The sequence below is a fragment of the Lissotriton vulgaris genome, chromosome 2_1 (assembly GCF_964263255.1).
Source record: "Lissotriton vulgaris chromosome 2_1, aLisVul1.2, whole genome shotgun sequence".
Classification (NCBI taxonomy): domain Eukaryota; kingdom Metazoa; phylum Chordata; class Amphibia; order Caudata; family Salamandridae; genus Lissotriton; species Lissotriton vulgaris.
The window spans coordinates 504,456,940-504,477,126 of record NC_141687.1 but is presented as its reverse complement, the minus strand read 5'-3'; the positions used below and the strand labels follow the sequence as shown (position 1 = coordinate 504,477,126).

The following is a 20,187-nucleotide window of genomic DNA, read 5'->3' as shown; positions in this document are numbered from 1 at the left end:
CCTCTAACAGCACCTGCGGTTTCCAAGAGTGTGGCAAGAAGGTACAGGGTTGCGTCTGAAGACCCTGCTTTTCTGACGTCTCATCCTTCTCCTGAGAGTCTGGTCATACAAGCAGCCTGTTCCAAAAAGACTGCGAGTGCGTTTCCTCATGTGCCTGGTGATAAGGATGCCAAGAAACAAGATCAGGTGGCTCGTCTGCGAGTATGGCGTTGAAGTCAACTAATGCCACTTGCCTTATTGGGGAGGTATGTACATGCCCTTATGGATACAATGCGTTCTTTGGCTCCTAAGATCCCTGATGACCAGCGCAACCTGGTAGACAAAACAGTGGGAGAAGAGATTAAGACCTCGCTCGCAGAATATCATTAAGAAGCAGATAGGGAGGTTAGACACATGGGCAAATATGCCACTGCCAGGTTGTACGGCGAAGGTGAGCGACCAAGTGCGGTTCTGGCCAATCTCATGAAGGGTGCACGATGGCGCCAGCACATTATGGTGGTGAAATCTGCCGCTGGAGAGCCGCTTACAGATGAGAGGGACATAGCTGATGTCTTCAAAGGATACTACTCAGATCTGTACTCAGATCTGTACTCCTCCAAATGCGGTACTATGGCACTGCAGTCAGTAAGCTACAAGACGACGTAATTACCTGGAATAAGCTTCTGTTGTCCTTAATGGGACGCATATCAATAATGAAAATGGTTGTGCTCCCCAGATTTTTGTTTCTGTTCATGACCATCCCAATGGTTCTCCCCAAATCATTCTTTGCACGGCTGCAGCAGCAGATGACCAAGCTTGCCTGGGCGGGTGGGCAACCGAGTGTCCGGTGGACGATACTCACTATGCCATATTCTATGGGGGGCTTGGAGCCCTGGATCTAGAGGCATATACTACCTTGTGGCTCAGGCCGCACATCTGCACACTTGGCTCCATGGGGACCGGAACACACCGCATGTCAGCATGGAGACTCTCTCTGCAAGCCCTAACTCACTCCCACATACGATCTTCCAATCGTTGGATCGCAGAACGGGCCTATTGGACTCTATTACAGCCACGAATCATGCATGGCATAGCCTCTTACAGATGCAAAACGGCGTGCTGCTATATTCGCCGGAGATGCCAGTAGACTGGGCCAGATGGTTGCCCCCACTTAAGGAGAAAGGAGTAGTCATTGCCTTAAAGAAACTGAACATAAAAATGGCGGGTGATCTATTCATTGACGGGGTTGCAAAGACATGGAAACAGGCCCTGGGAGCCTGTGACGCACCCCCACTCCTGACACGATTCCAGTTCCACAGGGTGCGCCGCGCTCTCAGTGACCTACTAGGGGGGGACATGGCAGAACCCCCTGAGGTTCCTGAGCTCACATATGTCCTTAAAACTGCTTCTCCCCGGAAACTGCTGTCCAATCTATACAAACTAATGCAAGCGAGCACACAGCACACATACACTAAGGCGCGATTAGCATGACAGACTGATTTAGACACTGTTTTGGATGATGACTCGTGGCGATATTACTGTACTGCAGGTACGAACAAGTTCCTAATCAACTTGTAACCCTGGGCACAAGTATGTGCTGAGTAGCCAGCAAGAATTTTTGAAACAGTTTTTCAGATATCCATAAGGATGATTCAATTTATTGATAATCCAAAATCCATGACGTAATCCATAATGTTACTTCACATCAAGCGTCATAATCATGTGATTCACAATCTGATATTCACGATATACTAAGCATTTCACTGGCCACCCATGGCCTCCCAATGCATTTCGGCAGAGTAGGGGGTGTCCTTGGAGCACAGTCAACTTACTATTAACTTCGACACAAATACGCAGTGCTCTAATCATTCAATTCTTTTGGATATTACTGTACTAACACTAAAAAAGTATCACTCAATGGCCGACATAGATTGGTTCACTTCAAATTCCTAAATAGGGTGTACTACACCCCAGCTAGGCTCTGCAGATATGGCTTGAAAGATTCTGCGCACTGCGAGAGGTGCAGTGCCCCAGATGCAGACTTTCTACACCTCGCTTGGCAGTGCCCTGGCGTCTGGGACTTTTGGGAAAAGTTTTTCACTGATATTAGTGAGCTGACGGAGGTTGTCATCACACCTGACCACCTGGTGGCCCTATTAGGATACACCAAGAAGCTGCAGAGGGCGATCAGGCGTCTGGTTGACATGGGCCTGCTCGTGGCCCGCCGGGTGCTGGCTTGTTGCTGGATGAGAGGTCCACTGCCCACTCCTAAGCACTGGGCGCATGACATGCTCTATTGCTGCACTCAATCTGAAAATTATAGTGAGCTACAGCCCCCCACTAGCAGACCCAAGAACTTCTGGGGCATGTACCAAACTTACTTGACTAACAGAGAGGGGACCGACGTGGCAGCAGAGTGATAGTGTACTGTTTGCTATAAAGAAGGATGGGACTGGGCTGGGACTCTAAGTGTTGCCTTTGTATTGCTGTTGCGCACTGTGCAGATTGTCTCTTAACAGATGTATAATTCGCAAATATCGTTGAGCGCCGCCTGCCCTGCTATGGGTTGTTGGCTAAATGGCTGTGTATATGCTTGTTAGAAGGATGCAATGATACCGTGCACGCAGAGGAAGTCAGCAATGTCAGATGGGGGGAGGGGGGATTTTGAGCGGGACTGTTGTTTTATATTGAAGTTCTCAATGTAAACGCAATAAAGAAATAAAAAAATAAAAAAATCCCTGATGACAGGAAGGATATTGAGGAGGTTTTATCAGACGCACATGCAGTGGCACGTCAAGTGATACAAAGTGGACTGGACACTGCAGACTTGGTGGAACGTATCATGGGCACTGCGGTTGCCACAAGGAGGTCGGCTTGGCTGAAAACTTCAGACTTTTCAGCAGATGTTCAAGCTGCTTTGCTGGATCTGCCGTTCGGTGGATCTGGTCGCTTTGGCAAAAAGGCTGATACAGCCTTAGAAAGATTTAAGGACAGTAGGGCTACTGCCAAATCTTTAGGGCTTCAAATCAGAGGTTCTACAGCCAAGAGGTTCAGAGGTTTTGGACGCTCTTCCTTTCGCAACTATCGGCAAGGTCAGCAGCAGCAGCAGCAGAATCCCTTGTACAGGTCATATAGGGGAAAACAAAGGGCTCGACCTCGAGGTCGTCAAGCCTCTTCCTCCTCTACCTCCTCCAACCCCCCATCCTCAGAAAAGCAGCCCTAGATCCGCCATTCAGGATCATGTGGGTCCGGTGGGGGGTCGACTTACCTACTTTCTACGGGATTGGGAATTGGTTACATCAGATCTTTGGGTTCTCAATCTTGTAGAAAATGGGTATGCCCTTCCCTTTCGGGAATTCCCTCCCAATTACCCTCCTTGCCAAGGTTTTTGCACGGAGGAACATCTGTTACTTCTACAGGAGGAAGTGCAGACACTGTTAAGAAAGGGTGCGATAGAGGTGGTCCCAGAGCAGGAAAGGGGTCAGGGATGCTACTCCCAGTATTTTCTGATACCCAAAAAGGATGGCAGGCTTTGTCCAATCCTGGTCTAAGGATCTTGAATCTCTATCTGAAACAAGAGAAATTCAAGATGCTCACCCTTGCACAGGTTCTTCAAGCGCTGCTGGAAGAAGACTGGACGGTGTCGCTCGACTTGCAGTATGCGTATTTCCACATCCCAATCCTGAAGTCGCACAGGAAGTATCTCCGTTTTACGGTGGGATCGCAACACTATCAGTTTGCGGTCCTTCCTTTTGGAATTACTACTGCGCCTCGAGTCTTCACCAAGGTGATGGTGGTGGTGGCAGCACATCTCAGAAGGTCGGGGATTCCAGTATTCCCCTATTTGGACGACTGGCTGATCAAGGCAGAGTCGTCAGAGAAAGTGCTCCAGCATCTGCAGGAGACAACTCAGTTGTACCGGTTGGGTTTTTCAATAAATGTATCCAAGTCTCACCTGGTGCCCTCCCAGTGCAACCTGTTCATAGGTGCTGTACTGGACACAACTGTATGTCGTGCATTCCCTCCAACTCAAAGGATTTGCGACATACAGGAATGATTCCTTTATTCTACAATGGAGCGGTCGATCCAGTCCTGAAGGTCCTTCGCCTGCTCGGTCTGATGGCTTCTTGCATTCTGTTGGTCAACCATGCACGCTGGCACATGAGGGCACTCCAGTGGTGCCTCCGCAGCAGTGGTATCAACACAACGGAGATCTCCAGAGAAACTGCGGTGGATCTGTCTTGGTGGAGTGTGGAAGGCAATCTGTCTCAGGGGAATCCTTTTCATCTACCTCCTCGGGTGGCCACAGTGACAACGGATGCATCCACTCTAGGGTGGGGTGCTCATCTGGGGGATCTGGAGGTCAAGGGTCTTTGGTCTCCAGAGGAAAGGTTGCTTCACATCAACCTTCTGGAATTGCGGGCGATACGTTTGGCGCTCAAGGCCTTTCTCCCTTCCTTTTGCGGTCTGTCGGTGCAAGTCCTGACGGACAACACGACCGCGATGTGGTATATCAACAAGCAGGGAGGAGTGGGGTCGCAGTGTCTCTGCAGGGAGGCTCTGCGCCTCTGGTCCTGGGTTCAGGACCATCAGATTTGTCTGATGGCAAATCATCTGGCCGGAGTTCTGAACATGCAATCAGAAAGTCTCAGTCAACAGTTCTCGGCCGACCACGAGTGGAGGCTTCACCCGGAGGTGGTTCGTCACGTCTTTCGGACGTGGGGGACTCCTCAGGTGGACCTGTTTGCCACTCGCCAGAATGCTCACTGCCTTTCATTCTGCAGTCTCCAGTATCCGATGCAAAGAGCTTTGGGGGACGCGTTTCAGTTGAATTGGGGAAGACAACTCCTTTACGCGTTTCCTCCCATACCTTTGATTCCTCAGGTTTTGAGGAAGATTCGCCAAGACCGGGCCAAAGTTATATTGGTCGCCCCGTATTGGCCAAGAAGGGTGTGGTACAGGGATGTTCTCCACCTCTCCTCTCGCCCGCTGCTCCATCTCCCGTTCAGGGCAGATCTCCTCTCTCAAATGGAGGGGCAGGTTCTAAACCCCCACCTCCAGATATTACACCTTCATGCCTGGAGATTGAATGGGGCAACCTGAATTCCTTTTCTCTCCCACACGATGTGGTGGATGTCATATTATCGGCTAGGCGTGACTCCACTAAATCCATTTATTCTTACAGATGGTCTAAATTTGTCTGTTGGTGTGGGGAGAAGTCTGTTGACCCTTTGAAAGCCCATTTATCTGATATACTGCAGTTTGCTCTTTCTTTGGTGCAGCAAGGGTTTACTGTTGCTACGGTAAAGGGTTATCTTTCGGCATTGTCGTCATTTCTCTGTTTGCCGGACCAGCCGTCTCTTTTCAAATCTCCTGTGGTTTTGAGGTTTCTGAAGGGCCTCACAAATAAGTTTCCTCCTACTCCTTTTATTGTACCTCAGTGGGACTTAAATCTTGTCTTAACCTACTTGATGGGTTCTCCCTTCGAACCCTTGCACAAGTGTCCCATGAGGCTTTTGTCTTTTAAGACAGTCTTCCTGATTGCGATTACCTCGGCAAGGAGGGTAAGTGAGCTTCAAGCTCTTAGTTCCAAGCATCCATTCTTGACCATTCATGCTGAACGAATGGTTCTCAAGACCAGGGCTGCTTTTCTCCCTAAGTTGGTGTCTCCCTTCCACCTACTTCAATCTATTGCCCTTCCTACCTTTTATCCTCCCCCCTCAACCCTACCAAGGAGGAGGAGAGACTACACCGTCTGGACCCTAAGAGGGCGGTGAGTTTTTATCTTGATAGAACTAAAAACTACCGAATGGATGACCAGCTCTTCGTTGGGTTTGCTGGCTGCAAGAAAAGAAGAGCGGTACATAAAAGGACTCTTTCAAGATGGATCATCCTCTGTATAAAGATATGCTACTCTTTGGCCGGTAAGGATCCTCCAGAGGGTATAAGAGCTCACTCTACTAGAGCTAAGTCTTCGACATCTGCACTTTCAAGAGTTGTGCCGGTTGAGGACATTTGTTGAGCGGCGACTTAGGCCTCCCTCCACATTTTCGCAAACCATTATTGCTTCGACACGGAGGTGAGGATGGACGGCCACTTTGCGCGCTCTGTCCTCCAGGATTTTCTGGTGTAGAGGAGTGGACACCCTCCTCCGGGAGTGGGTACTGCTGTAGGACTCTATTCACAAGGTGAGGAATCCACTGGCAGATGTATCTATCAGAAGAACAAGTTACTTACCTTCGGTAACGCTTTTTCTGGTAGATACAGTATCTGCCTGTGGATTCCTCACTGACCCACCCGCCTCCCCGTTGTCCACTCTTCTATACCAGAGTTACTGTAATGTATTTACTTTATTGTCAAGGAGTTGTTTATTTCAAATGTTTTATTGCATCTGCTTCACACTGTGTGTGTTACCTTGATATTTGCACTGCGTACACTGTGTATATGTCTACTGTGATTGGTCCGTCCGTGTGCCTCGAAGGCACGGAAAAAAGGGCGGAACTGATGTCATCACACTGGGGTGGGCCTATTGTAGTGTCAGTGACGTCACCGAAGTCTTGTGCGATGCCCTGCCTCTATGACGTCGTCCACGTCGGCGCGAAGCTACAAAAGAATTTCCGAATGTTGCTGACGCAAGGGGATATTCACAAGGTGAGGAATCTACAGGCAGATACTGTATCTACCAGAAAAAGCGTTACCGAAGGTAAGTAACTTGTTCGTTGCACTACAAAAAAAACAGGATTCGGGAGGGAAGAGGTAATGCCCCTCACGGGCACTGGGAAGGATACGTCCTCCTCAACTAGATTAATTCAAAACAAAAGGATCCACCTCAAAGAGGTTCAGAGGAAAGTGTTCCCAAACTTGGTAGGGCATACAAAGTGTTTGCTTAAATACCCCTCACACACCAAAAGGGCCCTGAGTGTCATGTTTCATCATAGGGGTCTTCCCGCCCGTTGCGGGACGGGCATGCTACGACTAGCGGCTACGCTTGAGAACAGTTATTGTAGTACTATGTGTGGTGTATGGGTAGTGAGAGGCAGGGTCAGGGGTGGATGAAGTGAGTGGGTAAAAGGTACCTGGCCTTATAGACTTAAAGAATTTAATCAGTCATAGGCTGGTACTGTTAAAATGGTAGTTCGGAGATATCCCGCGTTATAATGTGTGGATACTCCTGGGCAAGTCAACATGTTTTGAAAGATCAAGGCTTCTTCATCAGGACTAAAGATGATTCCTTCAGTGCTCACTATGTTGCTATCAATTGGTGCAGGTATTGTTAACATGTAAGCTCAGTCAGTATTTCTGAAAATAAGCTAGAAGTGGTAGGAGTCAGTGCTCCCTGACCCTTCTTTTACGGGGGCCGAAGAATTGGCCACTGATTTAGTGGGATTCGGAAATCCTCGCCTTGACTCGCACCATCACGCATCTAGTTGGACCCAAGGGACCCTGAAGATTCAAGGCTACTTAATCCCCCAACTTAAAACGTGCCACGGGCGCGTTTGCACAGTGGTGAAGGAAGGGGGCTGGGCCTGAAGTGACATGTGTGCAAACCTGCCCTGTGGCACGTTTTAAGTTGGGGAATTAATTCCCCTGCAATCCTGAGGGCCCCTGGGGGCCAAGTAGCCCACCAGGTACCTCCAGTAAGCGCCAGAGGACTGCGTTGCAGAGAGGTGGTCCAGACCATGCCCCTTTTTACACCTCTCTGCAACACAGCTCTGTGGTGCTTACTGGAGGTACCTGGTGGGCTAGTTGGACCCCGGCGACTGTCAGAATTCAAGGGGACTTAATCTCCCAACTTTGCACACATGTCACCTCAGCCCACCCCCTCCCTTCACCGTAGCGCGTTTTAAGAGGTAGCTTTAATCCCCCTGCCTTATTATGTACGAGGGCCTTACAGAGGAGGTCAAGGTAATCACAGGGGTACCCCAACGCATAGTGTTCCCTAGTGTATGTAGGTGTTTTCACTGTATGCTAAGTGTCTTTTAGTACACCACTGGCTCTAGGCCTGGTTAGTCAGAAGCAGTTACCACCAGTACCCGTCTGAAAAAGTTGTGGGCACAGGATGATTTTGTAACAAGGCCTCTTTCTGCTCCTCTGTTGGTTCTTTCTGCACATATCTTGCTTCTTCCTGCACTTTTCTTCGTCTTTGTGGACTTCTGTTGCTTCTTTCGGCATTTCTTTTGCTTATTTTTGTGCGTGTTTTCTTATTTTTTCACATGTCCTACCTCTGTAGGCAACGTTAGAAACTAGCATTTGAAAAACCTTTGAAATTCACTGAGAAAACCATAGGTTTCAGGCACTTTATAGTTAGAAATTAGCATTTAAAAAACCATAGAAATTCACTGAAAAAACCATATGTTTCAGGGGTAATATCGTTAGCTGCGCATTTCACTCATACAAAACTATAGAAATTCCTCTGTTATACTTAGTTCTGCTAACTATAACTCACGCCCCTGCAATGCATTGCTGATGACGTTAAATATTACATCACTCATGACATGGTCAGTGACATCACTGATGACATCACTGATGACATCTCAAATGACATCACTGATGACATTATCCATGTGATAAATTGATGCATCTTCTCACACCCTAATATAACCTTTGATACACCCACTCTAAATTACAGACTGCCGTTCTCAAAACCATAGACACTCCAACAGCAATGACTACATACACACTCACTGATTCTTAGGTTTACACACACATCCACTCACTCACCTGTACAGTCACTCGTACTTATGGTCACTCAGTACAGGACTATCTTATGCACTCATACACCTATATACACACCACCACTCATCCATAGAGGTACTCACACACTTAGTCAGTCATGCAAATAATTAATCACACTGCCATTTACTCAACTATACAGTTATACACACACCAGCTCAAATACTCATACAAATACTGACACATACTTACGCTCTTATACAATCACTGATACAAGCACACACCCATCCATATAGCCACTCTCAGAATCACACACTCTCACTTAAAACCATCTATATACTCCAACACACATATATACTGCCTTTCACATATGTAGTTACTCATACGTGAACCACTGAGATATACATTCACTCACTAACATGGCCATTCAGTGCAGTGAGCTAAAAAACGGTGATGGATCAAGCCCTGATCTTTGGACTGGGTAGGAGTGTTCTGCTTAATTTAGATACTCTGTCCATCACCACCCCCTTTTCTGAATAATTTTGTCCACCATAAGCGTGGAAGGGTATACTCAGATGTGAGTCCCTTGCTCACTGCACCATCAGGATTCAAGCAAGCCGGGCCGAAGACGGCTGAAATGCCAGAAACCGGTCCCCGGAAGCTTGTTTCCTTCCCAGTATAAGAATTGGCTTGGTAGTTTGGTTTGCCCTGTTCCCATGATGCACTGGGCCAGGGACTGACTAATTTAGATATAGCCAGGTTCTGAGCTGGGATGGTGCAGTGAGCTAAAAAATGGTGATGGATCAAGCCCTGATCTTTGGACTGGGTAGGAGTGTCCTGCTTAATTCAGATACTCTGTCCATCACCACCCCCTTTTCTGAATCACAGTGGGAAGGGGCAGAGTTCTTACACTAGGAGTGAGAGATCAGACGAAGTGTGTCTCAATATAGGACATTCTTATCACCAAATTCGGGCTTACTGTACGGGTACTGCATGGGATTTAGGGAAAGCCAGAAGTTCCCAAACCAGTATTGGGTAGATTTATCAGATTACTCAAGGAAGACACTGAGTGGTTAGATGAGGAACAGCAAAGTGAATGATTGTACTGGGCTGTAGTATCTATTTTTGAGGGAGCGCATGCTCAGTATCTGTTTTACAGAACTTCAGCAACACCTGTTTGATAATAAGCTCACTGACCCCATGGAGTATGCAAAGTAGGCAGACTTCTGGGTCAGCACCAGAAAGTCCAAATTGTTCTCTCAAGGCTCTCAAAATAGTTCACAGGGGAAGAGGCCAAACCCCAATCTGACCAAAAGAAAAATAGCTTCTTTGATAAGAAGACATGTAAGTTGGTCTCCAAGTTCTAGGAGTGCTACAAGTATGGACACGGAAGGGGGGATGCCAAGTGTCTCAAGATAGCACTACCCCCTTTGGTGCGTAGACCCAAGGGTTGGCCAGCGTAGCACTTGGGGAGGATATTGCCCCAGGTAGTCTTGGGAAGAGCAGAGATTACCCTAGTGTCCATGGGTGACAGAGATGGTGCCCAAAGCCCATATGCCTTCCAATACTTACAAGTACAGAGAGTTGGTCACCATCAGTTGGCAAAGGGTGGAGGCTCTGAGAGACATATGAGTCAGTATGACTGCTGCAAGGTGTAATTTGGACCTTATGAAACCCAATACATTACACTAGGATGTTTTGGCAGACAACTGGGAGTCTCATTACCCAGTGGCTCTTGTTCCCTTTGAGTAAGAAGGTATCCTAGGTTCTCTAAAAGTAGATGTTAGCCCTGCAATGACTGTGGGTAATTCTAAGGTAAGGAATCTATAACTACATATGTCGCTTACAGATACGCCATAACTGAAGGTAAGTAACTGGTTTATCAGGCAATGTCCTGGAGCACAGTATCTGGAAGGAAGTTTAACTCAGGTCACACCTGGTGATTATAGGGTTACTTTAGTGGATGTGCCTAACTGCAGTGTTCATGGCCACCCACGAAGGGAGTCAAGAAAGCCTGGAGCCTGTAAAAATGTCCCAGACAGCTGCCAAGAAAAGGGAAGGCCAGGGGGTGTGGGAAACCAGCCCCTGAAACTCCCACGGTCCAGGTTAAAGAATTGCCTTAGGACATCTCCCTGGGAACAACCAGAGAGGACTTTGCTGCCCTGGGAGACCTGCCTGAGCTTGCTGGATAGCAAGTTGAAGGTGAGAATGCCATGGAGGAATTCTGCAAAGCACCAAAGGAGGGCTTAACTCTGGAGGGATTGAGGTAGCAAGCTCAGGCCCAGACAGCTGGTAACATCTGATTTATTATAAGAGTGGCCTCATTTATAGTGAGCCCAAGGTTCCTTAGCCTGCTGCACCCCATGTGTTTGTGGTTCACCAAAGTGTTACAGAGCCTTCCTACTGCAGCTTGCTCATGAAATACCCCTAGCTTAACATCTGTAGCAGGACAAGACCTTTTGCTGGTTTGTCACCCACTTTTATTGGCCCCGGATGAAGACAACCGCAGATGGATTCTGCAGGTCCTGTCCCACGTGCCAGGCCAGAGGGAAAATGCTCAAGGCTCCCTTGCCCATTGTTGGCACCCCCTTTGAAAGAGTGGGAATCAGTATTGTGCCCCTAGACCCCCAAACTGCTTTAGGGACCAAGCTTATCCTGGTTTTGTGGACCATATCACCAGATATCCTACCACATTTATGACTGCACCAGCAGTGGCTAGGGCCCTGAAGGGGATTTTTACCCTAGTGGGGTTCCCCAAAGAAGTGGCTTCAGACAGAGGCACCTACTTCATGTCAGAGTACATGTATTCCATGTGGGATGAGTGGGGGTTAGCCTAGAAGTTCTCCACGCACTATCCTCCTCAGACACATGGCCTTGTTGAGAGATTTAACAAGACCCTCAAAGACATGATTATGGGCCTACCTTAGCCCATGAGGTATAAGTGAGAGGTCCTCCTACCATGCCTCCTATTTTACTTATCGGGAGGTGCCACAGGAAGGAATTGGTTCTAGCCCATTTTCGCTCCTCTAAGTCCACTCTGTTCGGGGACATCTCAGTCTGGTGTAGGAGTAGTGGGTGCAAACTCCCAGTAAAGACCCCTCAAGATGTAGCCAGCTACATGCTGGCTCTTAGGACCCAGAGGAAAAAGATCTGGAAGAAGGGTTCCTAGAGCCTAGAGGCTAGCCATGAAGTAACACAACTCTGATACAACCAGAAGGCCACTCTATCGGAATTTCAGCCTGGATTGAAAGTGTGGGTAGTAGAGCCAGTGGGCCCAGGGCCCATCCATGACCATTGTTCAGGGCCCAATGAGGTGGAGAGTTAGACCTCAAGACCCCCAGGAACTCCTTGAAAGTACTCTGTTTAAAGCATGTCAAGCCACAATATGAGAGATCAGAAGTCACCATGCTTTTGGAGATAGATAATGGAGTGGAAGAGGAGAGTCTACCTCTCCTTGACCTCCAATCCTCCAATCCCCTAGGTCAGAACACCCCAATGCTGTTGGTCTGTTTAGCTTAATTTGCCTTAATGATGGGAACTCCCATGAAGTTGGGTAGTTCTCACTTTCAGTTGTGGACAACACTTTACACCTGTCAGCCTTGAGGTTGTCTTTCCTCAAACTTTTTGCCTTCTCCACTCTTGTTTTGCTGAATGCATTTTTGTTGGCCTTAGGACTCTGTGCACTTTACCACTGATAATTATTGCTACAGTACCAATGCTCACTTCCTAAACATGATAAAATTGGATTACACCTGATTGTCATATTTAATTTACTGGTAGCAATAAATTAAATGCTACCAGTGGACCTGCAGCGTTTATTGTGCTACCCACTTAGGTAGCCCTTTAAAACATGTCTCGGGCCTGCCATTGCAGCCTGTGTGCAGTTTTAAATTGTCAATTCTACTTGGCAATACAAACATTTTGCCAATCCTTAAACTCCTTTATAATATATGTTGTCCAAGGATAGGCCCTAAACAGCCCATAGAGCAGGATGCATTGCATTTAAAATGTGAGACATTTCCTTTTAAGTTTTTCATGTCTTGGTTCTAAAAAACTCACAAATTCATTTTTCAAAACTGTGAGGCCTACCTCTCCCATAGGATAGCTTTCTACTTTTAATAAGTGAGAGAAGGGTTGTGAGCAGATGTTCCTCTTTTCCAGAGTGAAAATCGGCCTTTTTATTCACCTCATTGTTTTATTTATTTATTTCACTTGTTTTTTGTTTTTACGTGAAACAAATTGTTAGGAAAAGTGAACAGCGGACGCTTGTTTCGCCCTATATGGCTAGTTGAGCCAGGGCTTTTTCAAGGCTAGATTATATATTCTGACAACATGATTTCAGTGAAGAATCCGTCCATTTCCAAGTTAGTGATGCATCATTGTGATTAAAATCTAAATTTGGGTGTTCATGATGGCGAAGATTTCTCGTCCGGTCCTAGGATAATTCCTCATTATGCAACAGTGTTAAGGCGCCATTTTAAAATAATGTTATTTGAATAAGGAATTACCCTCTATTAATAACATTTTGGAAAAGAGGAACATCTGCTCACAACCCTTCTCTCACTTGTCTATTCAAGGCTGTAAAGGTCCAGAGCCTTGAGCAAAAGTTCCTCCTACAAAATTAGGGATTTATATCCAGCATCAGGATCTCTGGGCCATTCATTTCTTCTCAAACTACATTTAATAAGTGATAACCTTTGCTTGGGAACAGGTAAATATTTGGTGTCTAAAGAATTGTAATTAAAAACCCCTTTTAATGGTAAATTCGGATTTTAAGTCGCAACTCTGAAAATGCCAGTTTTAGAAAGTTGCCTTTTCTTGTCCTGACCATTTGGTGCCTGTATCCTGGGTCACATGATTAGGTGACAGCCTTTGTGAATACCTCCCAGACAGTAACACATTAGGGGGACAAAGTGCTAGCGCGATTGGCCATCCTCACGAAAAAAGGGGTGGAGCCTTCCATTTTGAAGGAGCTGTCGCAGCAAGCAGAGAAAGGACTTCACACTAACATTTTGTGTCCCCAGACCCTGTGGAACCTAGGCAGCGAAGCAGAAAATTCTAGATTCGTCTGTTGGAGGGGATTCCAGAAGTTTTTTCCACTTCAAAGCTGGAAAGGGTTATAAATAGAACCCTTAGACCCATTCTTCAGTTCACTTCTGGACCTGTGTAGGACTCTGAGGACTTTCTTGCTGCCTGAGGCCTGCTGTGTACTTCAGAGGACTGCCCTGCTGCTTTAAGAGGACTGTCCTGCTGTCTGAAGCATGGCCTGATCCCAAGACAAGCAGAGTGACTCCAAGGGCTAGTTTGCTGGGCGTTTGTTGAGAGCTAAAGAAACAGACTATCCAGCAACTTTTCAAAGTGCACCATGAGCCAGTCTGTCCTGGCCCTCCAGCGATGCCTCCTCCTCAGACACTGCCCGCTGCTTTTCCCCACTGAACTTTACCTTCTCAGACATTTAACTTTGAAAATCTTCTAAATCTGAAGGTAAGCTAAGACATGGCCCAATTCTGTACTTGTATCCGAACCGGGTGCCATCTTGTTCCGCCATAATTTTCAACTTTGCCCATGTCTCGTGCAACTAGATGTCTGTGGTTGGTGCTTTGTTTTAGGCGCTAGATTGCACTAAAAAGTCTAAAATCGACAACTCTGGTTCTACTGACTTGATCTTTGACATTTTTGGTGTCAAATAAATTATTACATTTTACTCCAAGTTTCTAAATTACTTTGGGACTTGTCTTGGGTTTTGTTTTCACTTTTATACAGTTTCAGTGCTGCATAAATACTTTACACATTGTCTTTAAGTTAAGCCGAACTGCTTTTGTGCCAAGCTGTCAGAATGTTTAAGCACAGATTAGTTTAGTGACTTTTGTGGTTCACACGGACAAGAATTGTGGATGTTGCTTGAAAAGGGCTCACACCCTTTTCAACGAACATCCCAATTTCACACAAACATTATGGTCAAGAATTGGCATCCTAGCATGTGAGCAAGCTTTACCAAGGACTTTTTGAGGTTGTAATCAAAGTTACCCTTAAAAACAGATAGAAGTATTCAAAATATATGTATGTAATTCACTTACGTAGGGATGTCTCACATAGATTTACTTTGTTAGCCTACTTTCCATTTGTGGGTTTTGCAAGGGGCGGGTGATCGGTCTTGTCTAGGAAATCCTTGTGCAAATGTTGTGACCCCCAGCTGACGTAGTATTCATAAGAAATAAACCGTAATTTATGCCCCACTCTTTACATCACTTGTACAAGTCACCAGAACTGTTAAGCTCCAAGTGCTGCAGAAAATACAGCCCAATGCATCTTTTACTTCATATTTCACATGTGAGGTTATACGAAGCAGACATCTGCTAGAGAAAATCTTTCTGAATAGAACAGCAAGGGAGCATCAAAAGTTATAAATAAACATATTTCAGGTTTCCTATCTGCACACTTACATTTTATGTAATTTCTAAAATAGCTGCATGTGGCGGCTGAAATCTTGGCGTAAATGTGTTTTATTCATGAATACCATAAAATTAAGCTAGTTTCCTTCAAATAGCAGAAGTCAGTGGCTGTCCCCTATGTGAGAGCTATTGGCTTTGTCAATGTGTTTTAGCTATTGTATACAGCTGCGTGACTGCTATGACCAAGTAAATGCTGGCTGCATTATAACACTATTTTTCGATACTTTCAGCCATGCTACTTATCCGCCGTATTGCTGTACATGGCTAAAATAAAACACTGGCAAAAGCCAAACATTGGCAAAGTCAATAATTGTTGCGTAGGCAATGATTTTGGGATCTTTTTGCTCTTTACATTTTTTTTTTTTAAATCGATTTGGGAATTTTATTGTTTTGCGTCCTTTATTTTAAATGTGTTGTTAAAGCTTACACTCGTTTCCATGATACATTACCTGCTGCTTGTACCTTAGCGAGCAGCAATTATTCAGAGTTGCTCAGGGATTTGTGTTGAGACCGAGCCAGCCTATGTTTATTACGTTGGTAATGTCCCCCCCCTTTCTAAATTAATAGCATATTGACAGTGGGGATTTGACCCAATTTTCTCCTATTCGATTCCCTAATGGGCTGTAAAGTTCCACTACTTCCACCGCAGGTCATTGAAATTGCTCCAAAGTCTGCAAGGAACAGCTTTGAATCTTCAGTAGTGTAAGGGCTTCTCTGTAAGGTCTGGGCCCCATTATCTTTGAAATCTCACAGCCCCGAATGCATTTTCTGTTTAAGATAAAATCACAATCAGAAGAGCATAGGCCCACAGGTGCAGGGCAGCTTTTGGACCAAAATTCACCCAGCCCTAAACTTGGCTCCAGTCTGCCAAGGCAGACCTGAGGGACCCTGAAGCCCTTAGCTTAGTCTTATACATTCTTTATTTCGGCAAAAGGCCGTAAAATATTTCATTATAAAACACGTCCATAAAATATTCTAAAACGTTACAGCCAAATGTTACATTATTTCAATAAAATTGGCAATTGCAGTAAAAAAATTCATTTAATAAAACCTTTTTAGAATATACATGGAGTAATGTCTAATTATTCATACAGTCCGAGGTAAGTTTCACGGTTGCAGATATCTTGGTCATTGGAATATCACAACTTTAGCCCCATTCTCTTCCTTATTAGACCCACTATAAACAAATATCTTGATAGTGAAAATATGACATGTGGTAGGGTACTTGTTGTCAGTACCCTCAGCGCCTCTTGATGTTTTCTGAATCCCAACAAATTACATAGTGGTCGAATCCATTTGCTCCTTGCCCTATCATGCACTGGACAAAAAAAGAAAATATGTGCAATATTTTCAATGTTATTTGTAGGCCCCAAAGTGCATCTAGTGCATAGAGAACAGGCAAGATCCTTCTCCCCCCGCCTCCCCCCATTTTACAGTATAGCTCTTGATCTGTAATGTGTTATATCTTAACTTTAGATACAGAATTCTTGCTAGGAACGGTTGTATATGGTCAAGGAAATCCTCGCGATACAGACTTGGCTTGATAGAAAGGAATTCACCTGTTAACCTTCCTAGTCTTGGGTCAGAGTGGAGTGCATTCAATGTATATTGCCAATAAATACCCTTTAGATTGCCTTTTCCAATTTGGTTTTAAATTATGTGGTTTAGTCCAGTGTTATTCAAGACCTAACTCAATCAGCCATTTCCGGACAAATCTTAACCTCAAGAAGGTAAGACATATATCAATTTCCATTAACTAGTGTGCACCTTCTCTATATGCTAGTTATTCTGGCGTAGTTCATAGTCGTATCCAATAGAGCAGTGGACGTAGGGTTGCATGATGACCTATGCGCTTCAAATTTAGATCATGGAACATTGGGACAAGTGGTGTTGATTGGGGTAATCCTAATAATCTCCTTGCAAACTTGTTTTCCCGGGCTGTTAGATGTCGAATGTCGCTTGTGCCCCCATAACTCTGATCCATACAATGCTGCACCCTGGACCTTTCATTTATATATCTCAAGTGCTGGTGTCTCAGCTTTGCTTGTAGTTGAGATGTACTTCTTAAGGATTGCCCCTGACCCTTGGGCTAACCTTAAGGCTGAGTGGTTTATTTGCTGGTTCCAGGCTAGTTTTGTGTCTAATAATATGCCCAAATAAGTAAAATTAGTGGCGTATTCTATTTTCTCATTACTGAGCACGAGATTCTTTTTAAGGGTCTTTTGTGGGTTTATGGCCATGTACTTAGTTTTATTTGCGTTTATTTCTAAGCCCTTTTCTGTGCAGTATCTATTAAACCTGTTCAACATATTTGGAGCCCTTTCATGGACTGTGATATCAGAATGGTGTCGTCTGCGAAAAGCAGCGCCGGCACCTAATTCCCGTTTAGCCTTGGAGGATCGTTTGCTTGGTTGTGTAGGTGGTCCACCATATCATTAATATAGAGTGAGAACAGGGTGGGAGCAAGTACACAACCCTGTCTCTCTCCTCTCTCTATTGGGATTGGCTTTGTTAGTTCCCCATTCATACCCCAGCGTACTCTAGCATAGTTCCCATTATGTAACCTTTTTAGCTGCGTAACCAAATTCAGGGGGGCACCTTGTTTTTCAAGTGACTCCCATAGTAATCATCTGGGTACGAGGTCAAATGCTGCCCTCAAGTCAACGAATGCCACATAAATGTGCCCCTTCCTGATTTTAACATATTTCCAGATAATACACAGGAGTCTGAAGACTTGTTCTATTGTATTAGTACTGGATCTAAACCCTGCCTGTTATGGGGACAGTATGCTTTTCATCTCTATCCAGTCATTAAGCCTGTTCAGTACCTGCCTGGCATACATTTTCTGGAGTATGTCTATCAGGCTAATTGGTCTGTAGTTCTCGGGTTTATGTTTGCTACCCTTTTTGTGGATGGGGACAATTACAGCCCCTTTCCACGTTCCCGGTATTGGGGCACCAGCCGATATTGCATTACTCAGGGCATTAACCTATGGAACCCATACCTTTTTGTCATGTTTGAATAAGTCACCTTGAAGTCTATCTAGTCCCGGTACTTTTCCCAGTTTAATGGAGTCTATAGCATACTCTGTTTCTTGTAGTGAGAAGACAATCACCTCGCTGTCTCCCTCTATATCAGTAGGCCGTATTTCTCTGCTCAGCGCTGCAATGGGCCTGAAACTTAGTCAGAAAGAGCCCAATAACTAGTATCACAGAAACAGACACTGTTTTCTGGTTCTAGGTGACTATAAAGATGAGAGAATTCTGTTTTGTTTATTTTTCTAAATGCTCTGATTCTCTTCCTATGGCCACCATTTTTCTTTCCCCTTGCCTTGGACTGATGACCCGCACCCCAACCCAGGCTGCTCTACCTTGCTGCGTTCTGCTTGGCCCAATGACTTAAAATATGCACTATACAAAGGTAATAAATAATATGCTACATGGAAAAAGAGAGAAACGCAACATCCTGGAAATAGCTAACACTAATAGGGAACGCAAGATTAAGGAAAACAAGGCAATATAACCATGAACTAGGTCACAGACATGAATTTTCTTAACGTTTTTTACATTCATTTTACAGAAATCGATCAGAGTTTTCGTTAGTAAAATTAAGGAAATTAATATTAGGCCGGCTAGGGACCAGTTTCAATGTCCATTTTTAATAACAACAGGGTTTCAAACCCAGAGGGACCCGGCCCATAAAAACCCTGTGACTCTTGCCTAACCTCTGCCGGTGACTACTTTAACTAGTTAGTAGGTGTTTTGTAGCTTCCCCGCTGCAGTTGCTTCTCTACTTCTACCCCATTTTGCTGCTCATACATAACCATTTCGGTGGTACTCTGAAAAAGTGTTTTGCTTTTCAGCGATTCATTCAATATAGTTTCTTCACAGTTTAATGTATTTTGTGTTTAGAAATGGCCAGAAGATGCGTTGCAAGCCGTCGCTTCCCGCTTCCTCGAAGATGTTGAAATGACTGAGGACATTCGAAATGGCTGCATTGACCTGTGCAAGCGATTCCACACGACAACTATAGACATATCTGAAATGTTCCGTTCCGAGCTGCAGCGATACAACTATGTGACGCCCACCTCATACCTGGAGTTAATCTCGACATTTAAATCCCTACTAGAAAAGAAACAGAAGTAAGTTTGTTTTATTTTTAAATAAACGCCCAAGCGAAGGTAAGCTTTCAGGTTTCTCTTCTTGTTTTCCATGCTGAAATTCTTGTGTGGGGGAGGGAATTGGTGGACATTATTGTGAATGAGAACGTCGATTGAGTATTTTCGAACTTGGGGATTTGTTCGAAATCCCTCCCTTGACGTATTCATGATTTTGAAACTGGTAGAGGCTTTTAAACACCGAGTTTCACACAACAGTGTGGAAAGGGAGAAGTATAATATTTTGTAATTCCAAGTTTAGTAATGTCCTTGCAAGAGCAGGGGGAAGATATCATTGCAAGTAAACACTACTAACTTTGCTTAGGTGTTAAAAAATACAAGTGGTAAATGTAAATTGTAAATTGATACTTGTATAGCGCACTACTCACCCGCAAGGGTCTCAAGGCGCTTGTACGAATACTGCTGTGGAACCCGTCCTGGCTTTCCCTGTGAGGTGTCCACTCCTGGGCACCCCCAGGGTGAAGGCCAGGCATCCTTAGCGTTGTGGGGGCCGTTGTGGAGATTAAGCAAGCTATTGCCCAGAGTTGCAGAGTGGGACTCTATGATTAGAATAGGGACCGAGGCGAGAATTATCTGGTCCGTGGAATTTTGAGCCCAAGACCCGCCGAGGCGGAGAATTGAACTCTGGTCCCGGGCTAGACCTCTGCATCAGGGCCTGCCGCTCTAACCATTGAGCCACACTTCTCCACTGGTGGTGACACCAACAACTATTTTCTGGTATGATGTTGGTGATTACTCTGTGTTAGAAAGTGGGTTACTGATTGACTGGAATATGAGCGCTTGTCAAGCAGCAACCACAATCCTAGTCAGCGTAAGAGGCAAGGAAAACCCTAAATTAGCCTGTGCTCACCCTCTGGTAGCTTGGCACAGCAGTCAGGCTAAACTTAAAGGCAATGTGTTTAGTGT

General features: G+C 45.3%; 1 protein-coding gene across 1 annotated transcript in view; it reads left to right on the top strand.

Moving 5' to 3' along the window:
* The window catches only part of DNAH7 (dynein axonemal heavy chain 7), a 1,812,153-nt gene that overhangs the window by 997,094 nt on the left and 794,872 nt on the right, over positions 1 to 20,187 (top strand). The window contains exon 41 of the mRNA XM_086955398.1: positions 19,016 to 19,245. Within this exon, the coding sequence (XP_086811524.1) occupies positions 19,016 to 19,245 (230 nt within the window). The remainder of the gene's footprint in view (positions 1 to 19,015; positions 19,246 to 20,187) is intronic.